The sequence below is a fragment of the Pinus tabuliformis genome, chromosome 1_1 (genome assembly GCF_031772625.1).
Source record: "Pinus tabuliformis cultivar Carrire ecotype Pingquan chromosome 1_1, CPIR1, whole genome shotgun sequence".
Taxonomy (NCBI): Eukaryota; Viridiplantae; Streptophyta; class Pinopsida; order Pinales; family Pinaceae; genus Pinus; species Pinus tabuliformis.
Genome location: NC_142297.1, coordinates 658,406,227 through 658,424,215, shown reverse-complemented (window position 1 = coordinate 658,424,215; position 17,989 = coordinate 658,406,227). Strand labels below are relative to the sequence as shown.

General features: G+C 36.9%; 2 protein-coding genes across 2 annotated transcripts; one reads left to right on the top strand and one right to left on the bottom strand.

The window, feature by feature from the left end:
- Positions 1-8,469: 8,469 nt before the first annotated feature.
- Positions 8,470-10,566, bottom strand: LOC149215110 (uncharacterized). The gene is made up of 5 exons (XM_089391039.1): positions 10,383-10,566; positions 9,335-10,294; positions 9,163-9,243; positions 8,989-9,075; positions 8,470-8,808 (listed from the first exon to the last, which is right to left on the bottom strand). The coding sequence occupies exons 1-4, from the start codon at positions 10,525-10,527 to the stop codon at positions 8,990-8,992; spliced, it is 1,272 nt and encodes a 423-aa protein (XP_089247165.1). The 5' UTR covers positions 10,528-10,566; the 3' UTR covers positions 8,470-8,808; position 8,989.
- A 1,791-nt stretch (positions 10,567-12,357) lies between these two features.
- Positions 12,358-14,089, top strand: LOC149215109 (uncharacterized). The gene has a single exon (XM_089391038.1). The coding sequence runs from the start codon at positions 12,402-12,404 to the stop codon at positions 13,539-13,541; it is 1,140 nt and encodes a 379-aa protein (XP_089247164.1). The 5' UTR covers positions 12,358-12,401; the 3' UTR covers positions 13,542-14,089.
- The last annotated feature ends 3,900 nt before the right edge of the window (positions 14,090-17,989 follow it).

The following is a 17,989-nucleotide window of genomic DNA, read 5'->3' as shown; positions in this document are numbered from 1 at the left end:
TGCTGATCTAAACCGTGATCTAAGGCAGCAAGTGACCCTGTATTTAAGGATGTAATGATTGTCTAAGTGGTGCAATAGAAGCACAGAAGGTATCGTGTCAGACTCAGCCCCCAGCAGGTATTATTTCAAGCCTATAAGGGTCATGCCAATGGTGAAGTATTATTTTAAGCCTGTGATGGAACCAGCATTCAATCTACAGGATAGAATTGTAACCGAGGTGATGTCCTACTTCAAAACCACAATAATCCTTCATTATTTTCTCACGTCTCTTGAGGATGACATTTTAGAAGGCCAGCAAATAAGATTTTTGTATGGCCAAGAAGCCCCAATTTAACCTTCAGGCAGTTCTATTCCAACTCTTTTTACTGATATCATGAAAGTGTCATGAAAAGAGGGAAACCACTCATACCGAGAACACGACATTGGCGTAATGTAACATAGTCCATCCTTTGCATTGGCTTGTTTGGTGCTTTTCCAACATTGGAAATGAGCGTAGCTGTTGCAAAGAATTAACAACTTTGAAATGCACCATCTTGCAAGCCACAACCTCCTGATAACAGTACTAGAAAGATAGCCTAGGTGATGCTACAGGCATTCAAGTTATTAGCATAGGTGATGCTACAGCCATTCAAGTTATTAGCATAGGTGATACTACAGGCATTTAAGTTGTTATGCTACGGATTGCTCATGACAATGATAAAACTGTACTCAAGCAACAATAAAGGGATTGTAACGTGGCACATTCCAGGCCCTATTGCAAGGAAAGTTAATTTCCTAACCTCAGGGATTTGGCCAATTATTTATTAGCAGATTCCTTTTCATTATTATGCAGATAGAGATGAGGTGCGGGGTGTCACTGTTATATAGAAAAGAATGCCACTACTTATATACAAGGAATCAGAGGACCAGCCCATAACCTGGTTTTAAGAAGTTTCCAATCTACTGTACAACATTATTCATTATTTATGACTGTAGTCAAGATGTAGGGCTACACATATCACAGGATGCCATTCTGACAGCTCTTACTATTTTAGATTCTAACTCTTGAACATCACAGTTGTTAAGTTGCCTCAAACTATAGGGATAGGTTTCCTAATTTCCTCCCAACCATTGAGAACCGTTGGTTATGCAGGTGTCACCCCCTAGCTGGAAACCAATCCCATATTTAAGCCAGGGATTCCAGAGGTTGTCCTGTCTCCACCCTGCTGACAATACAGGGATTCCAGAGGTAAGTTTTCCTCCACCCTCCAGCCTTATGCAGGGTTCCAGAGATGTGAATCTTCACCCATCAATTGGTAAGGGATTCCAGGGATGCATATCTCCACCCGCTAGTTGATTAGGGATTCCAGAGATGCGCATCCCCACCTATTGATCAGCAGGGGCTCCAGAGATCAACTTATTTTATCCCTATTTTTCAACTTATTTTATTTGAGATTTCTCTACATCCTGGTCTTCAGTGACAGTTTTCTTACATAGCCTCCCAGTATCCCTATTATAATGTAAAGCTACTGTATACTCCCAGTATCCCGATTTTAATGTTAGGCAACCGTATAGTGAAAAGTGTTTATATGTTATCATCAGCATAATTCTAAGTGGGGTGAGAGGTAACAAAGTAATTTCAAGGAAGTTTTCAGACCAACCTCTCTCTTTATGATTATCCGTATTTTTCAACTTATTTTATTTTTATTTGATATTCCTCTGCATCCTATCTTCAGTGACATTTTTCTTTACAGAGTATCCCTATTTATATGTTAAGCTACTGTATAGTGAAAAGTGTTTATATGTTTATGACAATGAAGTAATTTTATGCTACATATGTTGTTTATGCTACATATGTTTAAGAACACCACTGAAACTTATAATTCATGTCTACTTGTTTAACATGAATTTATTGTTATTTGTTTTTCAGGTTTTTGAAGTGTAAAAAATGGTGCAAAAGTGGCATTTATGCATTGAAGTGTCTTGCTTTCCAAATCCAGGTCGAGCAGTTATTAAATTCATCCTTTACAATATGGCAACAAATCATTTATTTTATGGAAAGAGAGAAGTGCCTGGAATGACGACAAACAATGAGGCATATTACATTGCCCTTGTTGAAGGGTTAAAAGAGGCAAAACAACATGATGTCAATGATATTGAAGTCTTCACCAACTCGGAGTTGATATGTAATCAGATGAAAGGCATCTATCGGGTTCGAAAGGACAATTTAAAACCTCTTCATAAGGAAGCACTAAATTGGAGTTTTCAATTTCAACATTTTACCATCAATCACTCTGCAGATATTGAAAAGATGTCCACTGATATAATGTCCAGGGCATTTTTAAGAACATATGTAGATGCCAAATATGACATAGGATCACCATCCACTGCAACAGAAATCATTGATCACCATCAATATAAATCCCCATTGTGTGAATGGGTTGTTGTTATCATTTTTCTGGGGTCTATCATAGCATGGTTCTTGCACTAAAGAAGAACCTATTATTCCCCAACATGCAATCATTACAGTTTTTTGTATGGGAGACAAATTAATGGACAAATGTAATATATTCCATGTACATGGACAAATGTATTTTGACAGAAGTAACTGGTTCATGATTTTCTGATTATCATCAATAAATTATGTTGTTGGAGAGATATTGATATGCTATGTGATTTGTTAGTTGGTTGTTGATCAGTGATGAAAGGTTTCTTTACGTATGTGTCCTCCTCATCCATTAGATAATAGATAGTTGTCTTTACCTTGGTGGAGATGGTGCCTACCGTCGGCTATGCATACACAGCAGATTTGATGATTTCCTCCTGTGGAGCTGTTTGGGAGATCTCTTGCCTTTCAATTGTGAAAAATGCTTGCCATATCGATATGATAAAAGGAATGTCCATTTTCCCACTTGTTCATGGTAGTGATTTTAATCCCCAAGCCATGCTAGAACTTGGACCAGTCAAGAAGAGTGCAGGGTGTGCATTTTAACCTACGCCCTCTCAACTGAAAATCACATTCAACAATTTGGAGAAGGGGCTCCTATCTTGAGATTTGATTTGATCACAAACTTGTTTTTGTTGACTATGCTAGCCAAAATTTTACCTGAACAGGGCTATACACTTGTTCAGTTTGTATCCAACTATAACATATGGTAGTAGAATAGATTGCCCAGCTTGGATCGGTAGCAAATCCCAACAATCGGCAGTCTTTACCTTGGTGGAGATGGTGCCTACCGTAGGATATGTATAGACAGTAAATTGGATGATTTCCTCCTGTGGAGCTGTTTGGGAGATCTCTTGCCTTTCAATTGTGAAAAGTGCTTGCCATTTCGACATGATAAAAGGAATGTCCATTATGCCACTTGTTCATCGTAGTGATTTTATATTCAATCATATCTGCAGATTGCAGAGAATCCCCAAGCCATGCTAGAACATGGACCAGTGAAGAAGAGTGTAAGGTGTGCATTTTAATCCAGGTCCTCTCAGCTGAAATTCACATTCAACAATTTGGAGAAGGAAATCCTATCTTACCAGCTAACCACCCCTCCCTCCTCACAAAAAAAAAATGAACCTAGACATGGACCAGCCTATTATAGTCTTAACCTTGGTGGACTAGCACCATTTCCAGTAACACCAAGGAGCCTCCCCTGCTGCCCCAGACTAGTGGTGGGAGAGGAATTGGAGGAGAGTTGTTGGATCTCAACTTGCCTGCTTCTACTGATGCTGAGGAGGATGACAATTGTAAGTTTGCTAATGATGCAGTGGGGTTTTCTCACATGGCTTCTGCTGCTACTGATGTTGTTGATGCTGCTGAAGCTCATAGCAAAATCAGCCTTCCTTTCTTTCAATCATGGTGGACAGACCATCACGATCCCGTGCCGCGCCCCGGACTGTTTCTGTACAATAGCCTCACTCATTTGTCTCGCAGCAGCGAAGACGAAGCAGATAGTAAGCTAGGGATCAAGATTGGGAAGCTAGGGAACAAAATTGGGTCTGGGATGGTAGAAGAGCAGGACTTCCACAACAGGGTTCAATCGTGGTTGAAATTGTGAGCTACATGTAGAGATAGGGATTAAGAAAATTTGTCATTGTTTGATTCTTTTTACAGTCTTTCATCCTACTGTACACTTAAAGGGATTAAAGAAATGCTTTCATTAAATGTGCTCCCATGGAGAATTGCTTCTTTGCTATATTATTTCTGTGCAGCATTTATCAAAGTAAACGGATGAATAACAGTAGGAACGATATGCATTTTCTTTCTCTGAATCTCAGATGGCTACCTAATAAGCAAACTTCCCGTACCAAGCATGGATTGCTCACATCTAGTTACATCTGATGTCTAGTCAACCTTTTGTCTTCTCACCCTACAGTCTCTAATCCCTTCAATTTAAGTTTCACTCTCTGATACCTTCAAATTCAATACCTTCAAATTTAACACTTTGCAACCGATTACGAACCAATTCAGAGAGAGTAAGCTGAAATTGACATATAGGAAAAAGCATTCTTGCGCCTTTATAAAAATTTATCATTATGAACAGTTGTCCGAATAGACTGAAGAATGAAGTGCATTATGAAAAATTTCGCTGCGGTTTCCTGTAAAAAGCAATTTTTCCCCTTTATAAATAATTGTTATAAAGATCATAAATTTTCAATTGCATCTGATCGTGAGAATCAAATCAAATAGAATTGACTTGGCAGCAGGAAACTAGGTCATTGCATTATCGTAATGAGCTTATTTATCAACATAGCTCCCTGTCCCTAAACGATTTCTGGGCCAGTAGCCTGATTGAAAATTCATGTGAATGTTTATTTACGATTTTATGTTGTGGATGGCTAATAATGGCAGAGTTTAACATCTTTAAAAAAACAGGTAACAAAGTTGACAGTGAGTGCACACTCTCCAACAACCTGGAAACACTCCCCTAGATTCCACTTCCCATGTGAATTTTAATGTGGATGACATGACGCAGAGTTTACAATATTAAAAAAAACTCCTCAGAGTATGTTAACTTTTAGCAACATAGTTCTCTGTTCTTAAAATAGCTCTTTCTCAACTTTTATCAGCATAGGTCCTAGTTCTCAAAGGATTTTTAGGCCGGGAGTATCAACATACCTCTCTGTTCTTAAACCAGCTCTTTCTCAACTTTTATCAATATAGCTCTTCGTTCTAAAGAATTCTTAGGCTAGGAGTCTGTTTTACAGTGAGATAACTTGTTCAGAAGGCTTTCTTTTGATGTGGATGAATGTGGATGCCTAATAAAGGGCAGAGCTTAAAATATTTTTAAAAATGCGATGACAGAGCTTCCACAGGCTCCCAAGGCACTGTCGTGATTATAACACACTCCAAAACTTAGAAACACTGATTAGACTATATCAACGTAGTTCTCTGTTCTTAAACTACTTCTTCTTATTAAAAGATTTCTCAATTTTCATTAATATAACTCTTCGTTCTTATAGGTGTTTTAGGCCAGGCCCTGTTTTACAAATGGTTGATGTGGAGCCTCCAAGTTACAGTTACAAAGCTCTCTGTTCAGGATTTTTAGGCTTGCCATTTGATTTACAAATTGCTGATGTTGGTGGTCCCTAGTAATTCGATTTACAATGTCTAATGTTTGATTGATTTACAATGTGTAATGTTTGATACAGTGTCTAATATTTGATTGATTTACAATGCCCAACATTTGATTTAGAATGTCTCTGGTAAGCCTTCCAAATCACTATGAAAATATGGGTGATGTCTAATAACCTTGGAATTTTAAGGAGTTTCATTTTGGCACTGAGCCTATCTGAAGATCGAAAGTTCTTTGTTCTGAAAAGCATGTCATTAAGTGTAGTGTGTTTTGCAAGTGGTGGATGTGGACCTAAAGCTCTTTTGTTCTTAAAAGGAATTCTACGATGGTATTCTGATTTACAAGTAGCAGATGTGGACTTTCCAAGCTACAGTGAGAAAGCTTTCTTTTTAAGATTTCTAGGCTACTAGTTTGATTTACAATTGGCTTATGTCACCATCCCAGTCACAGTGAAAATATGGGTCATGCATGATTGTAGTATTAGCTTGGCCTTAAGCTGAAGTGAGATTAAACATCAAATAGCAGAGCTTGCACGGGATGCACTTTTGCACTTTTGGAACAACTTGGAAACGCACAAACAGTGTCCAGTGCCAGGCTTCATACAATCCTCAACTCTTTATTCAGTAAATCCTGTTGGAAGCCCATGATACACACAAGGTCTACTACTGCAACCCTTGCAACCTTAATTCACCATATTCTTTTTTTAATGGAAAAGTAGTACAAGAACTTGTGTATGCAGTGGCACTGTCAGAGAACAGAGGACCTACCACTATTCTAGGTTTTTGATGAGTGAATGATAACGAGCACTGTCACAGTTACAGTTAGCCACAGAGGGAAAATAAAAGGCAATCATTACGTACTGAGTTAGGCAAATAAAGTTCTATGGCTGCTGCTTACCTGGGTGGTCACTTTGGACATATTTGTTTTGGCAGAGTGAGCAGAGCAGGCACTTCACTTGCAGCTGATTAGTGTTTGAACATAGCTCTTGCTTTTCAACCTCAGGATTATCCATCCCCCTTTTATTTTAATTCATACATTATTATCAACTGTAACAACACAGCACATGATGATTACTGTTTCATGATCAAGTTCACACCTGAATCAAAGAAAATTGTAGGGTTCTTAATGATGCCATCTATCCTTTCACTTCACTTTTAGGTTTTAGTTATTTTCCAACTTTTAAACCTTAAACTTTGAACATTTAGTTATTTCAAACCTTTAAACCTTAACCTTTGATGTTTGAAAATTATTTATTATTAGTTAATATAAATTTATTAAACATAAGAAACAAAAAAAAACCAAAATAAATACTAACTGTGAAGAAGGAATTCTAACTTCCAAAAAAAGTTAAACGCTATCATTTACATAACCACCCAATGGACCGTAATAACCAACCACTAACAAATCTATCATCCAAACTCTGAATACAACGCTAACATTATCATAACCATTGGATTTTGTCAAACTTATCATAGCTATCAGAATGATCCAGCCATCAGAATAATACCAAAACTATCATATCTTTCAGAATGATGACGAAACCACCGACAGATAGTGGGTACTAGCCTTTTTGGTTAAGGCTTGTCATTCCACATGCCTTTGTCCTTAACCTACTCCTTTTTCACTGTGACTGCATCATGTACTTAGTTTACATTTCTGAAAAAAATCATATTTTCATCAGAATGAATACTATACTTGTCAGTACATTTCTGAAAAAAATCATATTTTCATCAGAATGAATACTATACTTGTCCTTTCATTTAAAGCAAATGAAGGAAAGAATCCCAACAGTTTAGGGTTTCTATAAGCTAAGCATATATATGAAAGGCTTTTTTATTTTCTGATGTTTAGATGGATGCCATATTTGTTTTATTGTTTCCATTATTTTGGCTGTGCATTCTGAGAAGCACCCCATAGCTGTATCTCTTGTATACCAGCATGCCAACCAGATGATTACTTGCACGTGTGCCTTGTAGTCCATTGATTGCATTCTGTCTCATCTTACCTACCACAATCATCTGAGAAGATAGATGGTCTTTATCTCAAATTCAGAATATTTTTCAATCCACATTTGGTAACATATATTCCACATAAAGATGTTCTATGATGTTGCTTTCCAGTTAAAGGCTATTTTATTTTCTGATGTTTAAATGGACGCCATATTTGTTTTATTGTTTCCATTTATCTTGGCTATGCAGTCTGAGAAGCACCCTACAGCTGTATCTTGTATGCCAGGATGCCAACCAAATGATTACTTGCCCATGTGCCTTGTAGTCCATTGATTACATTCTTCATGATCTTGGCACTTGACATTATCATATACTTCAATGCTAAGAGAAGAATTTAGTTCAATCATGATCTTGGCACTTGACCCAGTTCAATGTATATTCTAGTTTGGATCTTGTTAAGGCTAGTGCAAAGGATGATCAAGTTCAGTGCTCTGTGGGATCACAATTCAGAGTACCATTATGATTACAACAAAGCATGTTTTCTGAAGAAGCAAGACTACAAGCCGAGACTTTGTTTGAGCTACAGGACATGCCTGAATCGAGGCTAAGGTTGTATATATGAATCTGAACCGAGCCCTTATGCAAGCTACAATATGACTTGATAAAGGGCTTATATACATTACAGTGTAAAAGATTGTGGAACTGCTTCGCATAATATTAGCAGCTGAAGTTATGTTTGCATACAGTATATGCATATTGATGACACCTAGTGCTCAGAATAAGACATAATTGTCATCCTCACTGTTATCTATTTTATCTCAATTTTCTTTACAGTATATGCTTCTTTCTTAAATATGAACACCATAAATAAAATCAGATTTGTTTTGATCATATAACAGATCTAACATTTGAGAATATATTTGAAGAACAATTTAGATTGATGTCAAAAGCAATAATTCATTCCCAAATTGTGGTGTGTATACATCATTGTTACAGCTTAGTCTGCAGTATTAGACCAATTACGTGAGAAAATACAGAAACATTGCAATAAAAAGAACCGACAATTGAATTTGTTGAACAATTACAGAGCCATGTGAATTAACTTGACATTCCATGTCAAAGTTCAAAATTTCATGAAACTTCAGGAGAGTAGTGGCATATAATTGAACTTTTACTTTTGCATTGATGAGAGCTCAAACATTCCTCGGTGCTCATCAGGCACCCATATTTTTAAAATTGCACTGATGAAGGCTCAAACTTTCCTCAAATTTTGCAGGCACCCATGTTCTCAATGTACCTAGAGCCTTCTGAAACAACACAACATTCCATGTCAAAACACAAAGTTTCATGAACTTTCAGAGAACAGATTATGAAAAAGGTATTTTTATAACAACATAACAATGGAAAAACATAAATATACTTATCATATGATAAAGGGCCACCTGACGACACCATAATAACCTAGCTTATCTATTATTTGTGCATACCTCATTGATTCCCACTAGAGTTGAAGTCCTTCTGTAGATGATCAGTCATGGTTGAAGATGATGCTTCTCCACTTATTCTATAGTTACCTAGAAAAATGTCAAACGTTATCGCAAAGAAATTTTCTAGAGCATCAAGGTATATGTGCACACACAATGAAAGAGTGTCAAATGTACCTGGCATGGAAAGTAAGGTTGGATGGTCTTGCATCTCCCTTTGGTCTTGGGTTATCACCATGGTTGGGGATTGTTGCATTGCTGTAAAAATAAACATACAACATGTTAAAGAATAGTGATGATTAAATACTTAAATCTAAAATCATGACTCTATTCAACACATGAAACTAACCTGGAACCATAGAGACGGCATTATTTGATCGATGACGTCCTCGCTTATTGAGGTATCGAAACTCAAATGGTTCATATTCTGATGGATCAACATTTAAATCAATTTCCAAACCATTGTTTTTTCTGCTGCTTCTTCTTTTCTTTGTGGGGCTAAGGAAACTCTTCTTCCTCTTCAAAGATGGATCAAGAGATTCCAATCCAGGTGTGAAGTCAAAATCAGTAACGTGCAAATTATTGGCTTCATCCAACATTTTTTCAAGCATATCAGTCAATTGGATTGTCTTTGCCAAAGTAGTAGGAGGGTTATCTAAAATGAGATGGGTATAGCTAAACAACTTCTCCCTTGCCAAATGAAGTGCCTCGGCATCTGCGTCAACTTCATTTGTGGCCATAAGAGTAGCATCGACATCTTCATCATGGTTTTGAGGCTCTATATTGATCTCAGGTGGGTCATTGCATATGTTATCCTCTGCATGCTGATGAAGCAATGGATTTGAATTATCCGATTGGAAATACAACCAATTAACCTTTATGGCATGCTTGCAAATGTTTCCACGGATAGACCATGGACATTCACACGTTATAAAATCCTTACGATACCAGGTGACAAGGTATTTTTTATCTCGATCTGTCTGACTTCTCACCCAATAAGCATGTGTTATGTTCTCATGAGGACAACAATCAGTATCCATAATTTTTCTTGCTCGTTCCACTGATGATTCTAGCTGCTTTTCTCTCTTGTAGTTGTTTAGGAATCCTTCTTCTTTTAAGATTTCCTTGAACCGATAACAAGGTTCAACTGTTGTTAGTAGCATATGCAATAACCAATCCATCCTCCGGGCACATTTTTTCCTTCTATCAGATAGAAATGTTGTTTTTAGGTAACAATGGTATGACTCAACAGCATTATTGGTCTCCTGATTTGCATGAGGAAACTCCCGACAACCTTTCACCCACATACCTAATTGCAAATAGAACGATGTCAGTCTCACTCTATCACCTTTATAAAAGAAAAAAATACATATAATATGAAAAAAATGTTTACTTACGAATCTTATCTCCAGTGACCCAATTCTTGTTGAAATAGTCTAAGAACTTCTCTTCATCTGCAAACTTGATAAAAAATTGATTGATTGCATCTTCCACTTCATAATTGAGAGTGTGTTTCATGATGAAACCTAACTCACTGAACATCTCTTTGGCTTTTATGGAACTAGTGACCAATCGATTGACATTTTTCAACCAAGCCCTCCGTACATGCCAAACGCATAAGATCACATCGCAACCTGTGATCCTCCTGCCATATTCAATGCATTTTAGTGTGATATTTTTAGAAAAAATGCATGTTTGGTTATATCATGACAATGTTAAAGTTACCTCAAGGCACTGATTTCAGCCAGTGCATCATCAACCATGAAAGCATTGACTTTCCAATCAGGACGGGTTTGGAAACACTTGCGCATGAGCTGCTCCAGCCATATTGCAATATCATCTGATGTGTTTCGTGATGCCACGACCCATGCAACAGGCACCCCGCTTTGTTGTTCATCAAATACCACGAGTGTATACAATTGATACTGTCATTTTCAACATTACATAAATTCAAATACAAGTTATTAATCATTTTGAATGGATACAACTTAAATAAATATATTCAATAAATCATTGGCATCTGACTTACCCCATATTTGTTTGTGTTAAATGTTGAATCCATGGCTATTAAGCTATTGTGCGATAGCTTGACCATTGTCTCCAACATCCACTTTGTTTGAATCCCTATTATAAAAGGGACCTCCACACCATTGGGCTTTTGGTAAAAGAAAAAATCTTCCCGATGCTTTTGATACCAAAGGTTTACACTCATTTCATCCTTTTTGTGAAGTTGATAATTTCCCTTCGCCAACCTATTATAAATGTTTACAATATCTTTCCTGCATAAGAAGAAATCTCTATCTCGAGTTGCCACATCGATGTCAACATGTCTCTTAACGTGGGTTCTATAAACTACATCAATAGGCACTCCCAAAAAGAAACAACTCTCTACATATGCAACAATGTCCCTCGAAAGCCTTGGCCTAAGCAAGGCCCTGGTCTCACCTGAAGTGTCACATTGACCATGACAAGCCCAACCTTCCCCATCTACATGTTCATACATATTGAAAGTTAATATTGCTCTATCAGGAATTTCATGCATAACTTTCACAATAAAGTGGCATTGGCAACCCCTCTTCTGCACAAATGAAGTCCTTCGTTTAGCTGAAAGATTTCCTCTTTTGTCCTCTGGGCCAAATGAACAATAATAGCTAAACCAAAAATTTAAATTGTTAGTACATACAAAGAAAGATAACCGTGGTTTCAAAAGATCTAAACAATATATATTTTAAATACTCACATATCATATTGCAATGCAGCAGTAGATCTTTCTTTTGGTTTACCCTTTATTTTTCGTACGAAATTACATGGAGCAATAGGATTTTCTTCCTCTCCTTTTATAAAGTCAGCAACCCGTCGTAACGGGATTACAGCAACACGATCAATACCATTGTTTTTTGTATTTATTTCTGTCCAAACCAAGTCTTTATTAGAGAAAGTCATTTTTCCTTTGAGGTCTTGCACCTCAAGATCCATGATATATTGCCATTTCTTTCGCTTACCCATTTTGAACTAATCTGGTCAAAGAATATGAAAGGACATCAAAACCAAAATTTCGATCTTAGCAAGTTATTCAACATATATATAAATATAAAACCTCTTTTATGCTTTTTTTGAGGTCTAAAATATCAATCACTCAATGATGACAAAAACAAATAGCACAAAAGGATGCAAAAAATTTGGGATGCAAGCATTTCCTTTAAGATGTTGCTTTTTGCCTCATTCATTTTCAACAAGGCATTCCTTAGACAACATGAACAGATGCAAAGATTTAGTTACAAAACCGTGTTTTCTGCTTACTCTTCTACGAAGTGCCCAACAAAAACATTTTCCCTAATATTGTTACATACAATGCACTTATTGATGGTTTCTGTAAGGAAGGCAACTTGGAGGAAGCTAGGAAGCTCTTCTATGAGATGAATGACAAAAGCACATATTCTAATGTTGTCACATACAATGTGCTTATTGCTGGTTTTTGTAAGAAAGGCAAGGTGGAGGACGCTATGAAACTCTTCCATGAAATGCCCAATAAAACTATGCACCCAGATGTTTTCACCTACAATGTGCTTATTGATGGTTTCTGTAAGCAAGGCAAGTTGGAAGAGGCTAGGAAGCTCTTCTATGAAATGCCCAACAAAAGTATATGCCCTGATGTTGTCACCTTGAATGCGCTTATTGATGGTTTTTGTAAGAAAGCCAAGTTGGATGATGCTAGGACACTTTTCCATGAAATGGCCAATAAAAGCATATGCCCTAATGTTGTCACGTACAATGTGCTTATTGATGGCTTCTGTAAGAAGGGCAAGTTGGAGGAGGCTATGATGCTCTTCTATGAAATGCCCCAAAAAAATATGTGCCCAAATGTTATCACATACAATGAGCTTATTGATGGTTTCTGTAGGCAAGGCATTTTAGACAAGGCTAGGAAGCTCTTCTATGAAATGTTCAGCAAAAACATATGCCCTAATGTTGTCACGTACAATACGCTTATTGATGGGCTCTGTAAGGGAGGCAAGTTGGAGGAAGCTAGAAAACTCTTTGCTGAAATGACCTACAAAAGCATATACCCTAATGTTGCCACATACAATGTGCTTATTGATGGTTTATGTAAGAAAGGTAAATTGGAGGAAGCTATGAAGCTCTTCAATGAAATGCCCTTAAAAAACATCTGCCCAGATGTTATCACATACACTGATCTTATTGATGGTTTCTGTAGGCAAGGCCATTTGGACAGGGCTAGGAAGCTCTTCTATGAAATGCTCGACAAAAGCATATGCCCTAATTTTGTCACATACAGTGCTCTTATTGGTGGGCTCTGTAAGGAAGGGCAATCGCAGGAGTCCACGAAAGTGCTTCATGAGATGCTAGATAAGGGGTACAATCCGAATTTTATCATATACAATGCTCTTATTGATGGTCTTTGCAGAGAAGGGAAGCTTGAGGAAGCTTTCTGGTTGTTAGATGTTTTGGCACAAAGAGGCTATCAGCCCAATGAAATGACATACGATACTCTTATAAACGAGTTTAGCAAGGTGGGTAACCTAAAGAAGACCTGATAGCTCCTCCAAGAGACGAAAGTCACAGGCTTGACCTAATTAGTTATAATACATTAATATATGGACTCTGTAAACATTGGAGGACAGATGAATGCTTACAGATTTCGCTGACCTTGTGTATGGTATTTTCCATGGCAAATTAAGGCAATGCATATTAGAGGATGTGCAAACATTTAAAATGATTATTGTTCCCATGTAGTGGGCTTAGCCAATCCCCAATTAATAATGCGTATATGCCATTTGCAACACAAAGAAGATATTCATCATCTTCTAAGTTGTAACTGAAGGATGCAATGGAAGAGCAGCATAAAAATCATGAATATAACTGAAATTTGCTTATCATGCAGCTATAAAATAAACCAACATGGATTATTAGGGCACCTTTTTCTCTTTCCAGAGCAAGAAGTGCAGAGAAGCACTGATAGGAGAGTTGAGGCGAGTGAGATTATCAAGGGAAAGGGGGGTGCCTTAAGGTGTCATCTTGCCATTCCCTGTTACTTTTGTAAATAGCTAGATTTTATAATAATGAAGAGGAGTCTGGCTCTGTTGATCGCCATTTTCATTTTTATTTGATGTTAATGCCCTTCTGCAATTCAGTTCTTTTCAGGTCTCTCTTTATGAGTTTTGATTTCAGTTTAAATTGCAATCAGTCTTTGGAGAAACTAGTGCTGTCGTGATGAAAAAAATCTCTGACATTAATTAATCAAGTTAGATTTAGTCTCTCTATCATTGAAGAACATTATAGTCACTCTTATTTCGTCAATGCCTGCATGTTTAAATGTTTCACCTCTCAAATTTGAGTATGAGAATGCAGCAGTTTGCCATGGGAGTGTTACAATTTTACATTTCAAAGTGTATGGATTGTACAGAAGGGCCACCGGGTCAATTCACCCATGTTAGAGCAGCATCAATATGCAGCAACAAAGTTAACCTTACACCCTCTTTTTTCTGAGTCAAATGTGCTGCAAGATATGATGCATGTCAACACTGTTTCCCCTGTGCGTTGAAGTGAGTCTCACACTTCGTTATTGCAGTTTGGGCCCTGCTTTTTCAATGTTTAATTCAGACAGAAGGGCTGGTTGTGAGAATGCAAGATTGAGCTAACCCTTAATTTTTAAATGAATGGCTTATGTTTGGGATTAACAGGAAGGAGCTCAACCCATGCCCAGAGACGTGCATTTGATATCTAAACATTGTCGGGCCTATTTTCTTTTCTTTGCCAAAGAAAAAGTGCTATTGAATTGAACCACAGAAAATAATCTTAAAGGGATTACCTGCGAGGAGTACGTGGCCGAAGGAGTTCGCAGAGGATCGAAGGAGTTCGCAGAGGAGTTCGCAGAGGATCGAAGGAGTTCGCAGAGGAGTTCGCAGAGGATCGAAGGAGTTCGCAGAGGGCCGAAGGAGTTCGCAGAGGAGTGCGCGGGTGTTGAATTCGAATGGAGGGAAAGGAGTAGTCTATGGAAATATCGCGCATGAAGGAATTACTCCCCGAGCCAGCGCATTCCCTTGTGCAGGAAGGATGTCAGGCGATCGGCGATCTGTCAGGGCGATCTGTCAGGGAATGTCAGGGCGGACCGGGAGGTTGGCGGAGAACGGGAGGAGCGATGGTGGCGGAAGAGGGGGAGATTTCCGGCAGCCGGAGCCGGACGATTTTCCGGCCGGTGCCGGAAAAGTGTCCATTCTACTGCCTCCATAGACTATTCCTTTAAATTGAGAGAGAAAGTCATTCACCACCATTGACATTTAAATTGAGAGAGAAAGTCATTCACCTCAGCTTGACTACTGCTTTTAATTTCTATATTAGGTCGCTAGGGTTTTGGCCCAACTCTTTTTTAAAAGATAAAGTAAAATCTTATCTCAGTGCTGTCAGAAGGAGCCGCTCTGAAGGACAAAATGAAACAAAGAGTCCTCTCAAAAAGAGGAATTCAATTTTGGTCCTCTCAAAAAGAGGAATTCAATGCAATAATTATCTCCACCAAATGAGTTGTACAAAGTGGAATTTGGCCCTAGTTACCAACTTTAACACTCCCTCTCAACTAGGGAGAATTAAACAAATTAATAAGTTTAATAAGTTTAAATTATTTAAAAAAAATTATATATATTGGAATGAAAAGTTATTTTATATTCAACATTGAATTTACAAAATTTAAAGTAGTTATATATTATAGTGACATTAGCATTTGGAAAGCGAAAAATAGTTAATATATTAAAATTTGTTATAGTTCTTGCAAATTTGACAAATGTAGATAATTCATAGTATCTTTGATCATTATTTTACTAACACTAAACTAAACGTGTCAAATTGTAATTTAGTATATCAATGAATTTTGACAATGATATTAAAAACCAACTGTGTATTTAAAAAATACATTTCAATCAATAGATATAACTATACTTAAATGTCACATATAGCCTAATATTTTAGTTTTCCAAAGAATATATCACTAGAATCCGCTCTCTTTTTCAGAATAATTGGTTGGCCGGTGGCTTCACTACCAACAACAATAACACTTGGTAAACATAAGGGACTTGGCTAAATTTGAAATTTTGACCTATGGATTCCTCGTTGACAACGCACCTTAAATGGATGATTCAACCATTTGAGCTCCCATGGGGCTCCAAATTGCATAACTTTATGACACAAGAAGTATATAATGGTTGTAGCTTAAATTCATGAACACAAAATAGCCATAATCTAGAGTAAACTATGTTTTGTAAATGCCATGCCTACAAAATCCATATGATATAGAGTAAGATTACATGGATGCAAATACATACAACAAGAACACCATAACACAAATACATTATATACATGGATATTACTATCATATTTTTTTTCTTGTTAAAATTTTATTAGTCCATTTATTTACTTGTTGCATAATCCAAAATCTAGTTGATATCTAGTGATGACACATGTCTAAACTTAAGGTCATAAATTCCTAATCCCCACCGAGGGTTGTAGATTGCACTAGTGACATAACAATTGAGATGTCACATCCACCATGCTTATCACAAGAGAGCAACACCCTTAACAACTCTCTACACTTTGGTTGCTTGATATTATAGCTCATGTGAAAGTCTTGTGCTTCGCTCAAGGAAAAATAATTGATAACGAGTGATTGAAGTTTTTTAGCTTTCTTAGAGAAATATATATCTAGCACTATCGATTAATTAATTTTGTATGCCATTCATATCGTTTATTGAATTTTAATTTCGCCATAATTATTTATGAAGAGGAATAAAGATATGGCATAGGCTTTCAAGAGTGCATTGTGTTTGTTAAATATGTTTGGTGGTCAAACATACGAGTGCTATCTACCTATATTGTAGTTGTTACCAAGGTGATGGTATAGACTGTTTTGTTTCTTTTATATTAAATTCAAGTGTCATGCTAGACAAGATTATGGGTATGATCACAAAGTTAGCAGTGGCATTTTTAGTGGGAGCTATTATGAGCAAGGGTATGAGGCGGGACCAACAATCCACAAAGATATTAGTGAGCCTATTATGCATTGAAAGTTTGACTAGAGTCACCAACAACAAATTTAAACATATTCATTATGGTCTTTTTATATAAAATCATCAATATGCTAGCCAGGGAATTGAAAATTTGTTATAATTTATGCCCAAGTACTTACACTATTTTATTATGCACTTACATGTTAATGTTGTAGCACAAAAAGTTAACATCTTGTGCTTCTTTTCCTTTGAATAAGTTTTTAAGGTGCTTTGACATCATGTAGTTGTTCATTCTTCCTTTATCATCTCTTTTGCAACCCTCTTAGTTCAATTTAGTATTGGGTTCTTCCCTATGCAACAAGCCCTAGCCAAACCTCCCTTTTCACATTAACCAAGTATGCCATCCAACTCACATGTTTTTAATTAAATTAGTTTTGTGGATGAACCCTTTGTGTTTGCCTTGGTCATTGTTAGTGGACAAACTACTTGATGGGGCACCATGTGCGTTCTTTTATTTCAGATATCAAACTCCCATTCTTTTCCCTTTGACCTCCTCCATTTCCATTTGGGGCATTCCTACCCTTTAACTCCCTTGAGTTTTATGAATTTGTGGAATGGTCCACATGATTTTTTGTTAATTTTAGATAACAATGGTATGTTTTATGCTTGCAACAATTACTTCAATGTCCTTTTATAAGCCCAATGATGATTTCCACTTATTTTCCAATAGCAATCACATAAACCATTTAATCACATTGACAGTAATTGTAGATAAAACATAAATAATAAACTGCAGAACACAAGCCAAGACAAGAGAACACAAGAATGTGGCTCAAGCCAGGGAAAAATCCCAAGATGGGGAAAACCCTTTGATCATTTCTTCTTATTGTAAATACCAAATGTTTAACAAAGAGAAAGAGTAAAATAATACAAAGTCAAAGTCAAAATTGACTTGCCAAATGATTGTCTAAAACAACCTTGTCAAATTT